This window comes from Cardiocondyla obscurior, linkage group LG03 (genome assembly GCF_019399895.1).
Source record: "Cardiocondyla obscurior isolate alpha-2009 linkage group LG03, Cobs3.1, whole genome shotgun sequence".
NCBI lineage: Eukaryota > Metazoa > Arthropoda > Insecta > Hymenoptera > Formicidae > Cardiocondyla > Cardiocondyla obscurior.
In genome coordinates, this window is record NC_091866.1 from 4,564,607 (window position 1) to 4,579,925 (window position 15,319).

The 15,319-nt window shown below is 43.3% G+C and overlaps 1 protein-coding gene and 1 non-coding gene across 4 annotated transcripts in view; both read left to right on the plus strand.

Annotated features, from left to right (window-relative positions):
* The window catches only part of LOC139113795 (cytospin-A), a 35,562-nt gene that overhangs the window by 6,314 nt on the left and 13,929 nt on the right, over positions 1-15,319 (plus strand). Inside the window, exons 1-4 of one of the 3 annotated variants that reach the window (XM_070675201.1) lie at positions 374-507; positions 960-1,093; positions 7,715-7,812; positions 11,450-11,605. In XM_070675201.1, the coding sequence (XP_070531302.1) occupies positions 7,727-7,812; positions 11,450-11,605 (242 nt within the window). In that variant the 5' untranslated portion in view covers positions 374-507; positions 960-1,093; positions 7,715-7,726. Of the gene's footprint in view, positions 1-373; positions 508-959; positions 1,094-6,458; positions 6,513-7,714; positions 7,813-11,449; positions 11,606-15,319 lie in introns of those variants that run through there. The other 2 variants (XM_070675200.1, XM_070675199.1) reach the window with 2 other exon arrangements.
* On the plus strand, positions 8,882-8,953 carry Trnac-gca (transfer RNA cysteine (anticodon GCA)). Its single transcript has one exon. It is a non-coding gene; the product is annotated as a tRNA-Cys (tRNA).

A 15,319-nucleotide genomic window follows, 5' to 3' on the forward strand; every position in this document is an offset into this window, starting at 1 on the left:
AAAAAATTGCATAATATGACGGCGAGTATGAAAAAAAATAAAAAATTGTGGCGCGAGGAAAGGCGGGGGTATTATATCGCAAATCTTTTTATTCGGGGACAGATTGGGGGCATCTGTCAATTTCGAGTAGACTTTATTTCGTGGGAAGTGGCTTGGAAACTTAATCGGATCCGACGGGGCTGCTCGACGTGATTAAAAGTGGAAAAATCGCGCCCGCGCGTTTCAGAACGCCTCGCGGCGTTTGTCCATCGATCCATCTATCCATCCACCCATCCATCCGTCTACTATACTCATCCAAGCCGAATGCCAAAGACGATGCATCGTCATCGGGGGGGCCGGCAGTCTCGCGCGGGCTGTCGTTCGCGACGCATGCAGTTCCGCGTTTGTTCGCCTCTGCTCGCTACCGCCGACAACGATCGTCGTTGCACTAACGGGAGAAATCCTTGCGATCCTCGAGTTCCTGCGATGATCTAGCAGCCGTCTTCGCGGTGTCGCGCGACCAGCTCCGTGAGTACACGCGAAAATCCACGATCCGTAACGATCGAGATAATCTTGCGTGGTTGAGACGGTAACGAGACGGCGATCGGCGCCTGTCATTTATCCCGTGGATATCATTCATCTATCGCGCGGCACATAAATTCTAGATCTGTCCTTCGCGCGACTGATTTTTTCCTCCGCTGGAGAACGTCTGTTATGAAATTTATTTGATAACGCAAATTATAAGGAAAAAAAAAGAGATTTATTAAAAAATAGTATCGTTGTTATAGATCGTTGTCTTTTATATTTTCTTTTAAATTAATTCTTCGTCTTGTACGCTTGCATTAACTATAATTTGTATAATTAAAAAAAGAATTTTAAACCACGTAAGATAAAAAGAAAGAGCCGGTGTCTCGATCCGGGGAATGAGAGGTAGTAGAGAGAGAAAAAAAAAAAAGGAGGTTGCGTTTTCTTGCACGCAGGATTCTGATCGAGGACAGCCGGAAGAAGAGTGCAACCGGCGGAAAAATGGATTCTCACGGCGGTAACGCGAAGTTCTCCCGTCGCGAGCCGCGGCTAGATTTACGTGGGATGCCACGAGCCATAATCACGGCAGGTGGGTAGAGCCGAACAGGTATTTGGAGCGCGACAGACAAGCAGGCAAGCTCTCCGATGCTGCGGCGCGTAAAAATACGAGCGAGCGAGCGAGCGGACGCGGACGACGGTTTCGCAGCCGTGACGGCGAGCTTCTAGCAAATGAAATTAGCGACGATTAGGTCAGAAGGTCACCCACTTAGCGAAAGACCAAGGTTAGCGGCGGCCGGAAAAATTCCGCGTCGTGCCTCGCGAAGACCCGAGCGATTTATAAAAATTAATAACGTCACATTTCACTTACGCTGGAAAGAAGAATGCAGTTAAATTTGGGCCGAATAATAATTTTATGACATCTCCGACGATAACTATAAATGCGTTAATTATTAATGCAATCGAGTTAATTATAATTATTGTTAGAAATATTATAAAATTGTGATTGGCCTTTAAAAGTAACTTATTTTTATCGCGATAAATTTTTTTCTATCCTAAAAGCTTGCCGCACGATCGATATTTCGTATCTCTCCTTTTTCGAGCAAAGTTCTCAAATCGTTTCCGAATTCTGTTTAAACGCGACGGTTCTCGTTCATTAGCGACGATTAAATGAGCGCGTCATCGGTCATCTCGAAGGGCAGGGATGACGAGAGCGTCGCTCTTGGAGCGTCTAGATTGCAATTTAGCGGAATGCGGGTATAAGTCGTAAGAAATGTTAAGGAGGATAAATTTCATAATCTACATTTTAACGTAGCGCGAGAAGTAAATAAGGACGTAAGCTAGGCGCGCATGAATATACGTTTAGAATAGAGATAAGCTTCTGGAAAATTAAATTGCATCTAATACCTGGACGTTAATCGAGGTCCGAGCGTTTTATTTCCATCCGTGTCCAACATACAACGTCGTACGTATAATATAAGCAAATCGCTTTAATAAGATACGGACTTATCTAACTTTCCTCGAGCATAGCAATTTGGCGACACGTCAATTTGTCCTGTTCCGTGATACTTTACCCGCCCGGCTGGGTAAGTGTCCCTTCCTCACCGTTAATTCCGAGATCGGGCCTTATCTTAATGAACTAATTGCCAGCGAGACGCACCGCGGGGCGAATAGAGATCGGGTGCAGCGGACGGCGGACGAGAGAGCCTGGGCAATGGGTGATCGCGGATAGCCGGCTGAAAGGAGGGAGAGTCGCAATGAAATCGAGAAAGAGAGAAAGAGAGATTTACTCGCGTAATAAGACCGAAAGGAACTTGACGGCGGAACGGAGAATGGCACGGGACGCGGTCAGTTCGCATTGAACTGCCGAATCGGACGCGTCTCCTCGCGAGGGGAATACGATTGTCACGCGGTTCCTTTGACTCTCGACCACGTTCTCCCTGGACGGAACGGCGCCGCAGGCGAAAATTGGATATACTACCTATGTACAGGTGCGCCCCTCGTGATTCTTCTCACGTCAATTTTTCGCGATTCGCATGCCGAGGAGGCGCGCGACGATCCTAAGCATTTCTACTCGAGAACTGGGGGTTCTTCTTTCTCTTTTTTTTTAATTTTTATATTTTATTTTTCTAAGCGAACTCTTTCGATTGTCGGAATAGACTTGGGTAATGAAATATTAAAGGCTTCCGTGATATCGGTAATTAAACTTAATAAGTGGTGTAATTATTTCAGCATTAAATCTCTCGTTATGGACTAATATTGAGAAGTTTAATGATGCGTTATAAATAAGAAGTATACAAACTCGTGAAATGTGTATGAGAATTATAAAGACGAAGAACACCTGCACTGATTTGGAATTAGAATTAGTATCACGTTTGCTCTCCCTCTCTTTTTTCTCTTACCTTAAAACATTTTCAAAGTCATTGTGAATTAAAAAGACATTAAGTCCTCAAAAAGAAAGAGCCGGCATTTGCCGATCACGATTATTCTCAGACAGCTTTGTCATTCGCTTTATGATTTTCTTCAGAATATTCGGTAACGGTACCGTTGTAACATCGTGGTAACGAGGAAGGTAACGTTGCTGGTTCATCTGTGTCGAAACAAAGCGCGTTTAAATTCAATCTCGCGTGCGCCTTGGGAAATCCGTTAATCGAGTGTTAACTTAAGAAAAAGAGACGCCGCGCTCACGCTTCCATTGTACCGGTGGTACCTCATGATTCACCGACAACGAGGGATATTAAATGAACGACCGCTATTAAATTTATAAAGCTATATATTTAGAAATAAAAATCATTTACATTTTATTCGACATTAATTAGAGAAGGGAAAAACTCTTCCTTGTTGCGGCATGGCACCGCCCGTAAATAGCCGTGCGGTAATTTGGAGTCGGGATCGTTATTGCGGAGCCGCAAATGTCATCGACGTGTGCTGACGGACTTTGCGCCGATTCTCTAGTCGATCGGCCGCCTCAATGAGCGTGCTCGTTTCTTCGCGGAAAGCGAAATCGCGCTAATAAACACGCGCACCTGTCCGCGCGAGCCAATTTCGCGAGCGGCTGAACGAATGCGATCGCTATCGAGGATAGACGATAAAGGAAGGCCTGGTAATCCGCTCGAAGAGACGCGCGGGAAGCACGGCTCGTCCGTTTGCGCGCGTAGGCCGGTGCACGATTCTAAAGCTGCCTCCATGCCGTTCGTGAAAATCCATCCTGGGTTAGGAAGCCACCGCGTCTCCCAAGTGAAATCATTCTGGAATAGAAAACGTAGATATAAATGATACATTAGGATTTAATTCATATGTGGATTTCGTTAATTCGACATTTTTCCGATCTAATTTATCGTGAAAATATTATTGGGAATATAATGAGAAAGTACAGACGGTAAATAATTTTTTTTTTTTCTTTTTTTATAGTGCTGAAGTAGCTATCGACTCACTAGGAAGGTTTTAGGTATTTTCGATATATATCTTTTCCTTCACAACGCGATTGAGATACATTTCTCTTTAGAGATGCTGGGCCCTACGTTTACTCTTCGTTCCGCACTTATGTCTTTACGTTTTGACAAGAGGTGCGCTATAAGCCGAGTACATCCTCGCGTGCAAATACGGGAAAGTGATAGAGGAGAGCCGTGTTTCTTTCGCCGATGCGTGATCCGGGCGATGTGAAGCCAGCGTAATACGCGCCTCGCTGTTATATCGCCGCTGCATTTGCTGCCGTAGTTGCCCGGCAAAGTGTAGGCAAAAGACCAATCGTCGCCACACCCTGCGGCTAGAAGCGAGAAACATCGCGTGGCGATGGCGACGAGGACGATGACGACGACGACTCTCCGATAACGCGAGCAATAACGATCATCTCCGATGCATCTGCGGCGGTCTCGCTCGATGGAACGCGGGATTGCCTTTTTAGCGCGCCTTCGGAGAGAAATTGGTATGTGATTGCTTAATACACACGCACGCACGCACGCGTGCATAATGCATAGTAATAGTATCCAAGGCAATTGCCTTGGACCGTTGAACCCATTAAAATGCTAGAGTATACATTCGGATATCTTTTTGCTTCGGTTGAACGATTCTTCTGAATTTTCGGATCTTCCTTGCGCGAGGAAGTCTCTTCGAGTTTTTGACTTTTCTCCTCCTGGTGGATTTTGTTTCTTCTTTTTCTTTTTGTTTTTTTTTTAATCGCAGAAAAGATCGCTAGGAACGTTCCGATAATTTTTGAACCAGAAGCTCGAATCAGAACTGTCAAGTCTTTTAAGATGGCGCAAATAAATAAATTTAAGAACAAGTTCCAAGTATTTATTGCGGTAATCGACCTTTGGAAATTCGAGAAACCAATCGTGGAGTACCGGGGCTGACCGATAAGATCGATATTCCAGAGATACGAGAAATCCCTAGAGTCCGCCGCGGTCCGAGAATTGCGGGAACGTAACACAGTCACGAGGACGTTGCGCAACCTAGAATCCATGATCCGAGAATGTAACGGTTCGGGAATGATGCGAGAACGATTCGGAAAGTCGTGCCGAGAATGTGGCGATTCAGGGAGTCAGAAATTCCGAGCTGTCCGAACAACAGAGAGTCCGCCTGGCGATTATTCTTGAATCCGCGCGGTCACGGTGTAATTCGCAGATTATTTTCATTCACGTAGCTGATCGGCAAATAATAGACTTATTTAACCAATTGCGCGGCACCGAACATTAATCTAACAGTACTCGACAGTTAATTAAGACATCGAAGCTGATATCAGTGGTTTATTTTTTTTTTCCTTGCTCGCGAGCGAGCGAGAACGCGGATGGATCCGGGACAGTCTGCATACGCTTTGAGTAATCGCAGCGGAGAAAAAAAAGAAAAAAAAAGAGAGAGAGAGAGAGAGAGAAAGGGTACGGGTGCAGAGTAGTACTTAGGTAACGTATGTACAGAGCGTAGTTACGTACCGGGCGTGCATCTTTATTATTGGCCGAGAGAGCCCGGTACGTGCGCCCGAGGTTCGATGAACCTTCGCAAGGTACGCACATATACGGACGTATAGCCTTCCGATCGAAGTCGCCTGGTGTTCTGGTGTCTGCGACGGTTCAAAATCCTGCCGCACGATCCTGCCGTGTTTTCGCGGGACAACGCGATAACGCCGGCGATCCGCACGCGGCGGCGGCGGCGGCGGCGGCGATTCGAGATCGGGAATCGGGATCAGAAAGGGTCCCGAGGTGTCAGAGATAAAAGCCGACATTCCGGCGAGCTTCAAACGATTTCATCCTTCTTTCCTTTCGTGCGATTAAATCGTGTACCTGCGCTGATAACGCGGGAGAAAGAGCACAAGTGATTAATCGGGCGGTCGATATCCGGCGAAAAGATTATCGTTGAAAAATATCTGAAAAATTCAACAACGAAAGTTTGCAAAGTTCGCGGGCAGCGCCGTACGGTGCATGGATTATTCGTTAGATATAATAACTTTGCATTAGGCTTTCGCGGTCGTGTGGGCGTATATGCGCTCGTAAACGCGCAGCACATGCACGCACACCTACCCGTAGATATTTTCTAGCTTATCGCTGGCAACTTAATTCTTATCTCGTCAGTTCGAATTCCACCAGTCTTCTCCCGTGCTTCTCGGAGTGTTCGCGGCATCGGTTCAGGATCCACGTCCGCTCGAAATAACACTCAGCTGTTTTTCTTTTTTTCTTTTTTTCTTCGAGCACGGTTTTCGCAATTACCGAAGCGGGGTGCGATTATCGGCGGACTTTGTAGAAATCGCCCGCCGCGATTCGGCGACGTTTTTCCCTCGCGATGTTACGTTCTTCAGGAACCGCGTGTCCTCCTCCTGAGGAGGAGGCTCCGGGCAGAAGCGTTTAATCTCGCGGAGGCGTGAAGCCCGGCCATCGGTGACGATTTCGCGGGTGTAAAACCGGCGTTCTCTCGCGTGTAACGTGAGTCGTGGTGCGTTGCAGGACGGGTGATTCAATGCGAGACTTTATCTGCTGTTCAGGATGATCCGGCAGTTTCTCGATGCGCTGGGCGGGAATTCGGTAATATTTCGCGCGTCCGCGTATCAGCTGTATTTGCGTATCTTAGACGTATTATAATTTACAAGCCGTGCCCGCCGTCTCGCGCGAGAAATAATTTTTACGAGCATGCACAATTATTTCTCAAAATACAAATTATGAGATAAGGAAAAACGTTTTATTTGCAATATGGTGTACAATATATAGTAACAGATAAGCCGGGCGATAACTATTACCGTGGCCGTTGAGCGTTTTTGCAACCGATCGTTTCGGGTGATATAACGTAATAAATAAACTTTAATAATATAATAAAATTATGATTTTAACCGTCGCTAAAAATCGACGCTTTTTCTACGCGTACCGCGTCTCGTCGCGCAAAACGGAAAAGGCCGCCGTGTCATAATTACTAAGGCGCGGCAATAATAAAACGATCAATAATATTGATCGATGTTACTCGTTTCCGAAGTGATCCGAGATCTGTCACCGCCCAGCGTGTAATTGCCCGCGTTTACGGCGTACGATTACTTATCCAGCTGTTGCGCATAAATCACGGCCGAATCAGAGCGTCACGGAAACGCTAGCCGGCGCGGGCACCAATAATTATTTCTTTTTAATGCGCGCCCGGGGATAATTACGTGCGTGTCGCACGTGCGCAGGCCGTGATTATCATCGGACCCACTAAAAGAGACCGCAAGTCGGGGACGCAGGCTCGCGAGAGCACCATCGCGATCGGGATCGACGATAGCGTCCGGTTTTTTTATTTTATTTTATTTTATTTTATTATTTTTTTTTTTTATGAAAGGCCGCATCCCGATAATTCCGGCGCGATACGACACGCGTTTAAACGGCTTATTTCGCGATTTAATTCCTGGCTCTTTACCGCGCGCGAAACAGAATGGAACGCGTTTAGATTAATTTCTGTTTTTTCGGTCTTTCTCAATTGTTTATTTTTTTATCACGGACAATTCGCGCGATCGCAGAGCGTTATCGTCGTAGATTGCGTTATCTGCGGGCGTTTTTTAATCGCCCGCTTATCGGGATATTTTTGTAGAAAACTTTGTATAGTTGCGAGACTTTTTTTTAACATTTAAATCTTTTCAAATATTTAAATGTGCTTTTTAGTCGTTTAATTATTGTTAAGCTTTAAAAAATAATTATAGTTATTTATAATTTGTACACTTACAAGTATCCAACGTGCTAATTAAAAAATGTCATTTATTTTTTAGGCTCGAAGCGGGATGTCTGTGGGTTCGGGTGGCCGGGCGCCGTTTAATAAGCGGACCGCGCAAAATATACAATCACCCAGGAAGTCCACCAAAAGCCAGTGAGTATACAACTTAATTGCTGCGGAGAGCAATAAGTTTTTGCTTTAAGATTTTGAAAAATTCTTGTTTTAAATTGGAAATTTTTTTAAAATGATTTAATTTAACACGAATAATAATTTACTAATTGTAAGTGTACCTTGAGATAATAATTACTCAGCTTTATAAATTCCTGCATTGTCGACTGCACGTTACTCGAGTAGGTCTTCGTGGTGGAGAAGGCGCGTTGTAGAGGACGACAGTATGTAGTTACGTCGTCATGTGGGATAAAGGCGCATAGTATCCTATGGCAATAGAGAAAATATTAGAGAATAGGTATACTATTGATATCAGGATGATAATTTAAAATTATTTTACTTTACTATCGAGGAATTAAAGTAAATTAATAATATAACTTATTTTTATTATATTATTTTTTATATTGGTTTTATTATATTAAATATTATTTATAATCTTAATTTATTTCTATTTTCCTCTGAAATAAAACAACTTTGCATAATTTATTTTTTTATATTTAACATTTATTCTTTCTTATATTTTCTCTATTATGCGGAATTTAGTAAAGGCTGTACTTGTTACAATAATCGTGATAGACACGACATAGCAAGATGGATTCCTTGTTCGTCACGGATCGGAAAACCGGTCCCCCCATTATTTTTCCGGGAAGTCCGTTATCCACCTGCCGTTACAAACGACTTCTCGTCTTTACTTCTAAGAAATCTTTTATCACGATTTAAGAAATTATTCGGCATTCTATGCCACTTGGTGCATCGGAGAGCTGCCTAACTGTGTCGGCTATAAAATATTTTATTTAGATCGAATAACAGAATCTTTTACAACACTAAAAACGTTAAAGGATTTGAATGAAATTAAAACCATACTACTTTACGAATTAAATGGAAAATGTATTAATATTAAAGTAATTAATTTTCAAAATTTCGGCAATTTGATACATAAAATTTTATTGAACGTCACATTTTATCGTATATTTTGCTCGATAAATATTCGTTGAAGTCGGATGAATGTATGCTCGTTCAGAAAAACGCGATTTAGAGATGACTGACTATCGTTGGGGATATAGCTCAGTGGTAGAGCATTCGACTGCAGATCGAGAGGTCCCCGGTTCAAACCCGGGTGTCCCCTTTGCTTCTTTTTGCATCTAGCTACTGTTCAGAATTATTCTTCACTTGCTCACCCACTCAATTCAATAAATAAATTATTACTAAAAGACGCTTTAAGAAGAAAATCCTTATCCAATCGATCTCCCCAAATTAAATATCTCTTTATTTTCAATATCCGACTCGCCGAAGAGATATTTTCGTTATAATAACGTGATCGTTAAGTAGTTCCACTCTTAATATCCGTTTTCGTAATAAGCGGCTGCAATTTTCTCATGCCGGAGTGCGAATGAGTATCTCCGCGAGGTTTATATATAACTCCTTCGTCCTAGATGTTACCGGCGTGCAACTTTCCTGGATTAATAATAGGTAGAGGCGCAAGGTGTGTCGCAACTTCCCTTGGCCAGGCATTAACGCGTGAGATCTGCTCTCGCAGATAGAATTACCGGACGAGCCTGTAAATTCACGTCGCGTTTTATCGCCCCAGAAAATCCAATTCCTCGCGGACGAGCGGAACGTACGCGTAACAGAGATAAACGGTCGACGCACGTGCTGCGGACCGGTATTATCGGCCGAAGCCGGTCCGGCGTGGACGATAGTTTCCCACCTAGGAGACTCGCTTTTCTACCCGCTGATGCCCCATCGCGGAAAAAAAAAACGCGCGCGTAGATTTCATTTAATTTAATGCCACGGCGACGGTGACTCAGCCTCGCTTTCTTTTAATTTAAATAACGTCCGATAACTCCGCAGGGTAAGCACACGGTAAACGCCCCGGAGCTTATTCCCGTTTTATCGGAAACTGTCCCCGCTGTATCGGAGTAATTAATCGAAGTGTTAATCTTTGTACGAAGGCTTAATTTCTTGTGATAATAGTTTTGTAACAGTTATTAATACCGTCGCGGCGATCGTTCAAATTTAATTAATTAATTTATTTTATTTTATTTTATTTTTTTTTTTATTTTTTTTTATTGCCATCGTTGAAGCTCACTATTGAAAGTATTTGGATTTTTTTTTCTGTACCTCTTCGAAGGTAGACGTATCAAATGTTTCGCGTCGAGATAAAATACGGCTTTATGCCCCGCGCTCGGTTCTCAGCACGAAGTCGGTTATAATTTACGTAATGCTGGGCGAGCGTTGTTAACCAGGTGCGGTAAGATTGCTCGAAACGAAATTAATCCGTTCGACGGACTCGGCGAACGATCAAACGATCGATCGTCCGATCGCGTTCGTTCGTAACTGGCGGACCGACGTGAGGGCATTGACCAACGGACAGAGATCAAACCGACCTCATCAAGTGGTCGGTAGATATACTCGTGGAACCCGTCGATACGACAAGCACCCTGAATTGGTTTTCGGGCACCTCTTCTTCTCCATCCTTTATTAAAACACACTTACGTTTTAGACTCTTGACAATAATCCGCTTAGCATTAATTTCTTTAAATAATAACAGTTGATTAGTTTTTTATACTATCACGTATAAATTAGATGTCAAATTAAATGCGTTTTCCTCCGTTTTTCTAATCTTTCCCCAATGTTTCGTCAGTCCGAAATAGTAAAAAAAAAAAACAATATAAAAAAAAGAACCAGCCGGAAATTAAGCGGTTTATTAGCGTAAAGCCTTCGTTGTCGTCTAATTAGTTAGCTTTCCCGACAACGTTGTTCCCCGATTATGGCTTCGCCGCCCGTAATACGCGATAACGAAATTAGCGTCGGTGCGCGAAACCGACCGCCCCCGTTCCTCGTGACTGTTACCGCCGGGGGAATGAGGGAGATGTTAACGGCATGCACGCACAAACGTTACACAATTCTCCCCGTTAATCATCTACGCCATATACACGCACTCCTCTGCGCTATCGCGTTGCGTTAATACGCGCGGGATTGCGTAACTAATTCTATCAATTCTTTGCGCAACGAGAGAAGAGAGAGGAAGAGAGAGGTGAGGAAAAGTCAACGGCTTTTCTGCATTCACCATTAGGCCGATCATTATCGCGCGCGGGCGGACGATCGTTCACCGCCTCTGGATTTTTATTGCGCAAACGAAATTACGGACCGCGCGGTCGATTGTCTCTACGCCGTGTGCGCTCCTCGGCATTGTGGGCGCGAATCAACGATCGTGTGTGAAATCGACACGATCTGGAAATGATCCGCGGGAATAGAAAATATTCCGGTCGCTTTATCTTTGAGTTGAATTTTTTTTTCTTTTTTTTTCCTTATTTTTTTTTTTTTTAAGCGTGAAGATGACCCCCGCGTGTAAATGCGTCTCCAATTCTTCTTAGCCGGCTGTTCAGTCGATGGTTATTTTTATATACGCGGATAAATGATTTCTAAGAGACTGGTATCAATATTAAATTGTCGCCTCGAAGATGATATTCGTCTTCGTAGCTGCTGCTCGAAAGGAAAAATTAATTGGCGATTCGGTCAATTAACTACGGCGCGGTCAATGCCTCCGTTAATTAAGAAAAAAAAATATATATATATCAATCCCCAGTTTAATCTACGGCTAATTAATATGGATTTTCAGGGCAAAGCCGGCCGAACCCGCGGCACCATCTTCCAAAGCAGCGCCGAGCGCGGGGCGGAAAAGAGATCCGGTCGCGTCTCTCTTCAACGCGAGGAGGCCGGCAAGAAGAATCGTCCAAGAAGACAAGGCGACGAAATCGAGGGATCAGCGACTAAAGTAAGTCTTTCAGCTTCTTATAATCTTACACATGTCCGTCGTAAAAAAAAAGAAAAAAAAAAGAACCGGAAAAAAGAGAAGAGAGAGAGGGAACACGGCGCGAGATGCGTTCGTTTGTCGCTAGTTCTCAGACGCGGTTCGACGACCCAGACTCCGGCGACTCCTTTCCCCACGATCTCTCGATGCCACGCGCTGTCCGAGAATGGCATTAAGGATAATATCTCTCGGTATTATCTCCGGATATCGCGATGCTACTTGGCTCCGTCGCGAGGACGTCGCCAAGATCGCCGGACGACCGCGATCTTAATGGGTGGCGAGATATAGCGTCGGCCGCTTTTACGTAACAGGTGAACTCTCGCGAAAAGGCGCGATCACCTGTCGACGCGATTATTTCTGGTTTACCTTTTAAACGCTTTCCCATGATCTTTCATGGGAAATTTTTTTTTCTCTTTTTTTCTCTCAATACGACCTGTTGCGGCTTTTTTTTTTTTTTTTTTTCTTATTTTTTTTTTTTTTCTTTCTTGACTTAGCACTCCTTGCTTCATGTCACGCGCGTTCTCCAGTCGACCTCGATACATGCATCTGGTGCAGTATTAAAATTATTTCCGTATCTGGTAATATTTCTTCCGAAGTGAACGTTGGCATTTGACAGTCAATTTTACTCGCTCTCTTTTTTTTTTTTTTTCCTTAATCCTTAATTTTTTCGCATTTATCTGTATATCATTCGCAAACGTGAAAAAGCGATCGGTCCACGTGAAGTTACTGAATACGCTTAATTGCTAGTATATTTTTCTGACAGAGTCAATAGATCAGACGTTCCAAAAATATGCCAGCCAGTTTCGACGACTGGTCGATATTTTATTACCGATTTATAACGCGAGTTCAGCGAACCCAGAACGTTACCTAGAAATAAATGAATTACCAGACTCGGCGGAACGAGTTTCAATGATAATCGATGACGTAATAATAAGTAGACGGCGCGTAATAATGCAATAGCGCTCGGGTGCATTTATTTCATTTTCTGACAAGTGTAATACGAAACTTTGTAGGAAAGTTATCGAGGTGAAATTATCACTTTTACGTCTAAACCAATTCGAATTTTAAATACAGAGAGAAAGTATATAAAGATTCAAAAAGATATATAACTCCGTAGAAGTACAGCTGATTGCACGGGACTAAAAATAATTATTTTTCACACGTTATCGCCATTACCGATAGGATTTTCTTAATAAATATGTATGTACGTTACGAGGTGCATTCAGCGTCTCGCGCGATTCGTGCTCGCGCTCACTTTCTCTCATTTCCCGTTCTTCGGCGGCTGGATTTCGCGGATCTTTCGAAATATCGCTTTGTACCGATTAAAGAAGGCGAACAACCGTGCGGGGCACGGGTTTAAACCAGTTTACATAAGCCTTAATATTCCGCTGATTGCCGCTATCAAAAAACTGCCGTTATCATATTTGGCACTTTCCGTTTGCAACAGGTCTCTTTCTTATCGTATCTTTAATTTCAAAAATTGATAGCTATTTTTAGCGCAAGCTTGAGAAAAAAAAAAAAAAGTACAGTGGATAGAGCCGCCGATATTAGAGAGGCCGATAATTGTTTTCCAAAACTTGTACTTTCTAGTACACGTTCGCCAATATTTATCGTGAATATCGAATGCCCATATTTGCGTGGGTCTCAGGCCCATCGCTACCGACGACCCACTCTGGCAATGAGAGCGACGCTTCGACCCACATACCCAGTGAATCAAAAGTCAATGGGCGGTGTGACGTGCGCCGGTGCGTTCACCGCCAATTTACGTCGATTTCGCGTAAAACCGCGAGAGATGCTGTGCAAGCCGCAAATAAATCCGCGGAGAGTCGCGTAACTGGATTTTTCTCGCGAAAGCGGCTCCCGCGAATCGCGATGCATCAAGCAGGAACTCACTTTTCAATGTAATAATCTACGATCGTTAATCGCAACGTTTATCAAATTATTACACTCACCGCCGGCAGCATCGGAGGATGATTTTGTAATTAATTTTGGATAGGTATATCTACATTTATCTTAGAGCAGCATATTAATTAATAATAGATTTTTTTTTTTTTTTTTAACAAATATATTAGCTTGAGTGCAAATATTACAGCGTTACGAAATTATACGCGCCGTATGTATTTAAATTAATTAAGATGTCCGAAAAATGAGGAGAAAGCTGAACACGAAATTATAACGCGATGATGTTGTACGAAGATTCTATTCCAAAGTCCATCGGCAAGTTAATGCCGCCTGAGGCCGATTTAACGACACCGTAAGAGCGAAGAAGCGCGGCCGTGATATATCGAAGCTGTCCCTTGATTTTCGTCGGGAGGCAAACTCGACAGAGCAGCCACTGTACGATTATAACGGCCATCTCCGCGCGGAGGAAACGAGTGATTCTAAACGAAAGGGTCTCCGAAGAAGGGCAGAATCCAATTGACTTCTCTCGCGGTCGAGAGAGAAAGAGAGTGACGTCGCGGTTTGCTCTCGAAAAAAAAGGGGAAAAAAAAAAGAAATTTCCAGATCGAACCGTCACGTTTCTATCCGGATGTCGGCGATCTCGAGCTCCGGAAAGTAACTCCGGGATAACTCGAGAGATTATCGCAAAGGAAAATTTTTTTGTTTTTAATAAAAATCAGAGCGAGGAATAGTACGCAGCTCGAGGAGCAGTTCTTGTTACGAGCACATGCCCGTCATACGTAGGTGATATACGACTGTTATAATATTTGTTAACACATATTGCTGCGCCGAGAACGTTTACCGAGCAATAAATATGACGCTATTTTTTCCTCTCCTTTCCTCGTTCTGGCTTTAAGGTATTTCGAATTTCTCGCGAACCCCGCGCTGTTTCTCGAAAGAGATTTCGTCACTTCTCGTTCTCCGCACAGTCTTTCCTTTTTATTTATTAATTAATTTATTTATTTTTTTATAAATATCTATTTTCCCGCAGTCGGACATCTGCGACGTACGCCCTCGTTATATCGTTTCCTCGCTCACTATTGTGACAATTGTATAATGTTAATGCGCGGCTCGCAAACATTTATCTCCTTCCAACCAGAAACACCTTTATGGACAGAGTGACGTCAGCGGTCGATACTTTTTTAAAACAGCCGGTTTGTATCCTACACCTTGCGATAAGGATATCTACTTGTGCCTCATTCGAATGAAATAAAGGTACATATGAACGCGTCCGAGGTCGTATGATAAAACGAAGTTATGTCTTTTTTTTTTTTTTCTTTTTTCCAGCATTTGCTCATAACCGAGAACCCCGGCATAAGTAGTTTTTTATTTCACAGTTTTTACAAGACACAATTTTATAACTACGTTTACTCACAATCCAAGTTTTTACGATCACAACGTTCAAGTACGAGTTTATCTTTTCTTTCACAAAAAAAAAAAGGAATAAATTTCGAACTTAAAGTATTGTAGGTGTATTTATCATCGTACTTTCGCGCGATATTCTCACCAGAAAGTTGAATATATTTTAACCTGAGTTACTAGCCGAGAATCAAAGATACTGCATCTAAAAGCGCGTTTAAATTAGTCGATGTCGCGATTTCATATGCAAATGTATTTGCTCGCAGGTGAGGCCGCGTAATTCACGAGAGACGCGCGGCAAACACTTTTATCTCGGAGTGTGATTGCCGTGTATAATTTCTGTGAAGGTAATGCTCGACGATCGAATTCGACGGCGAC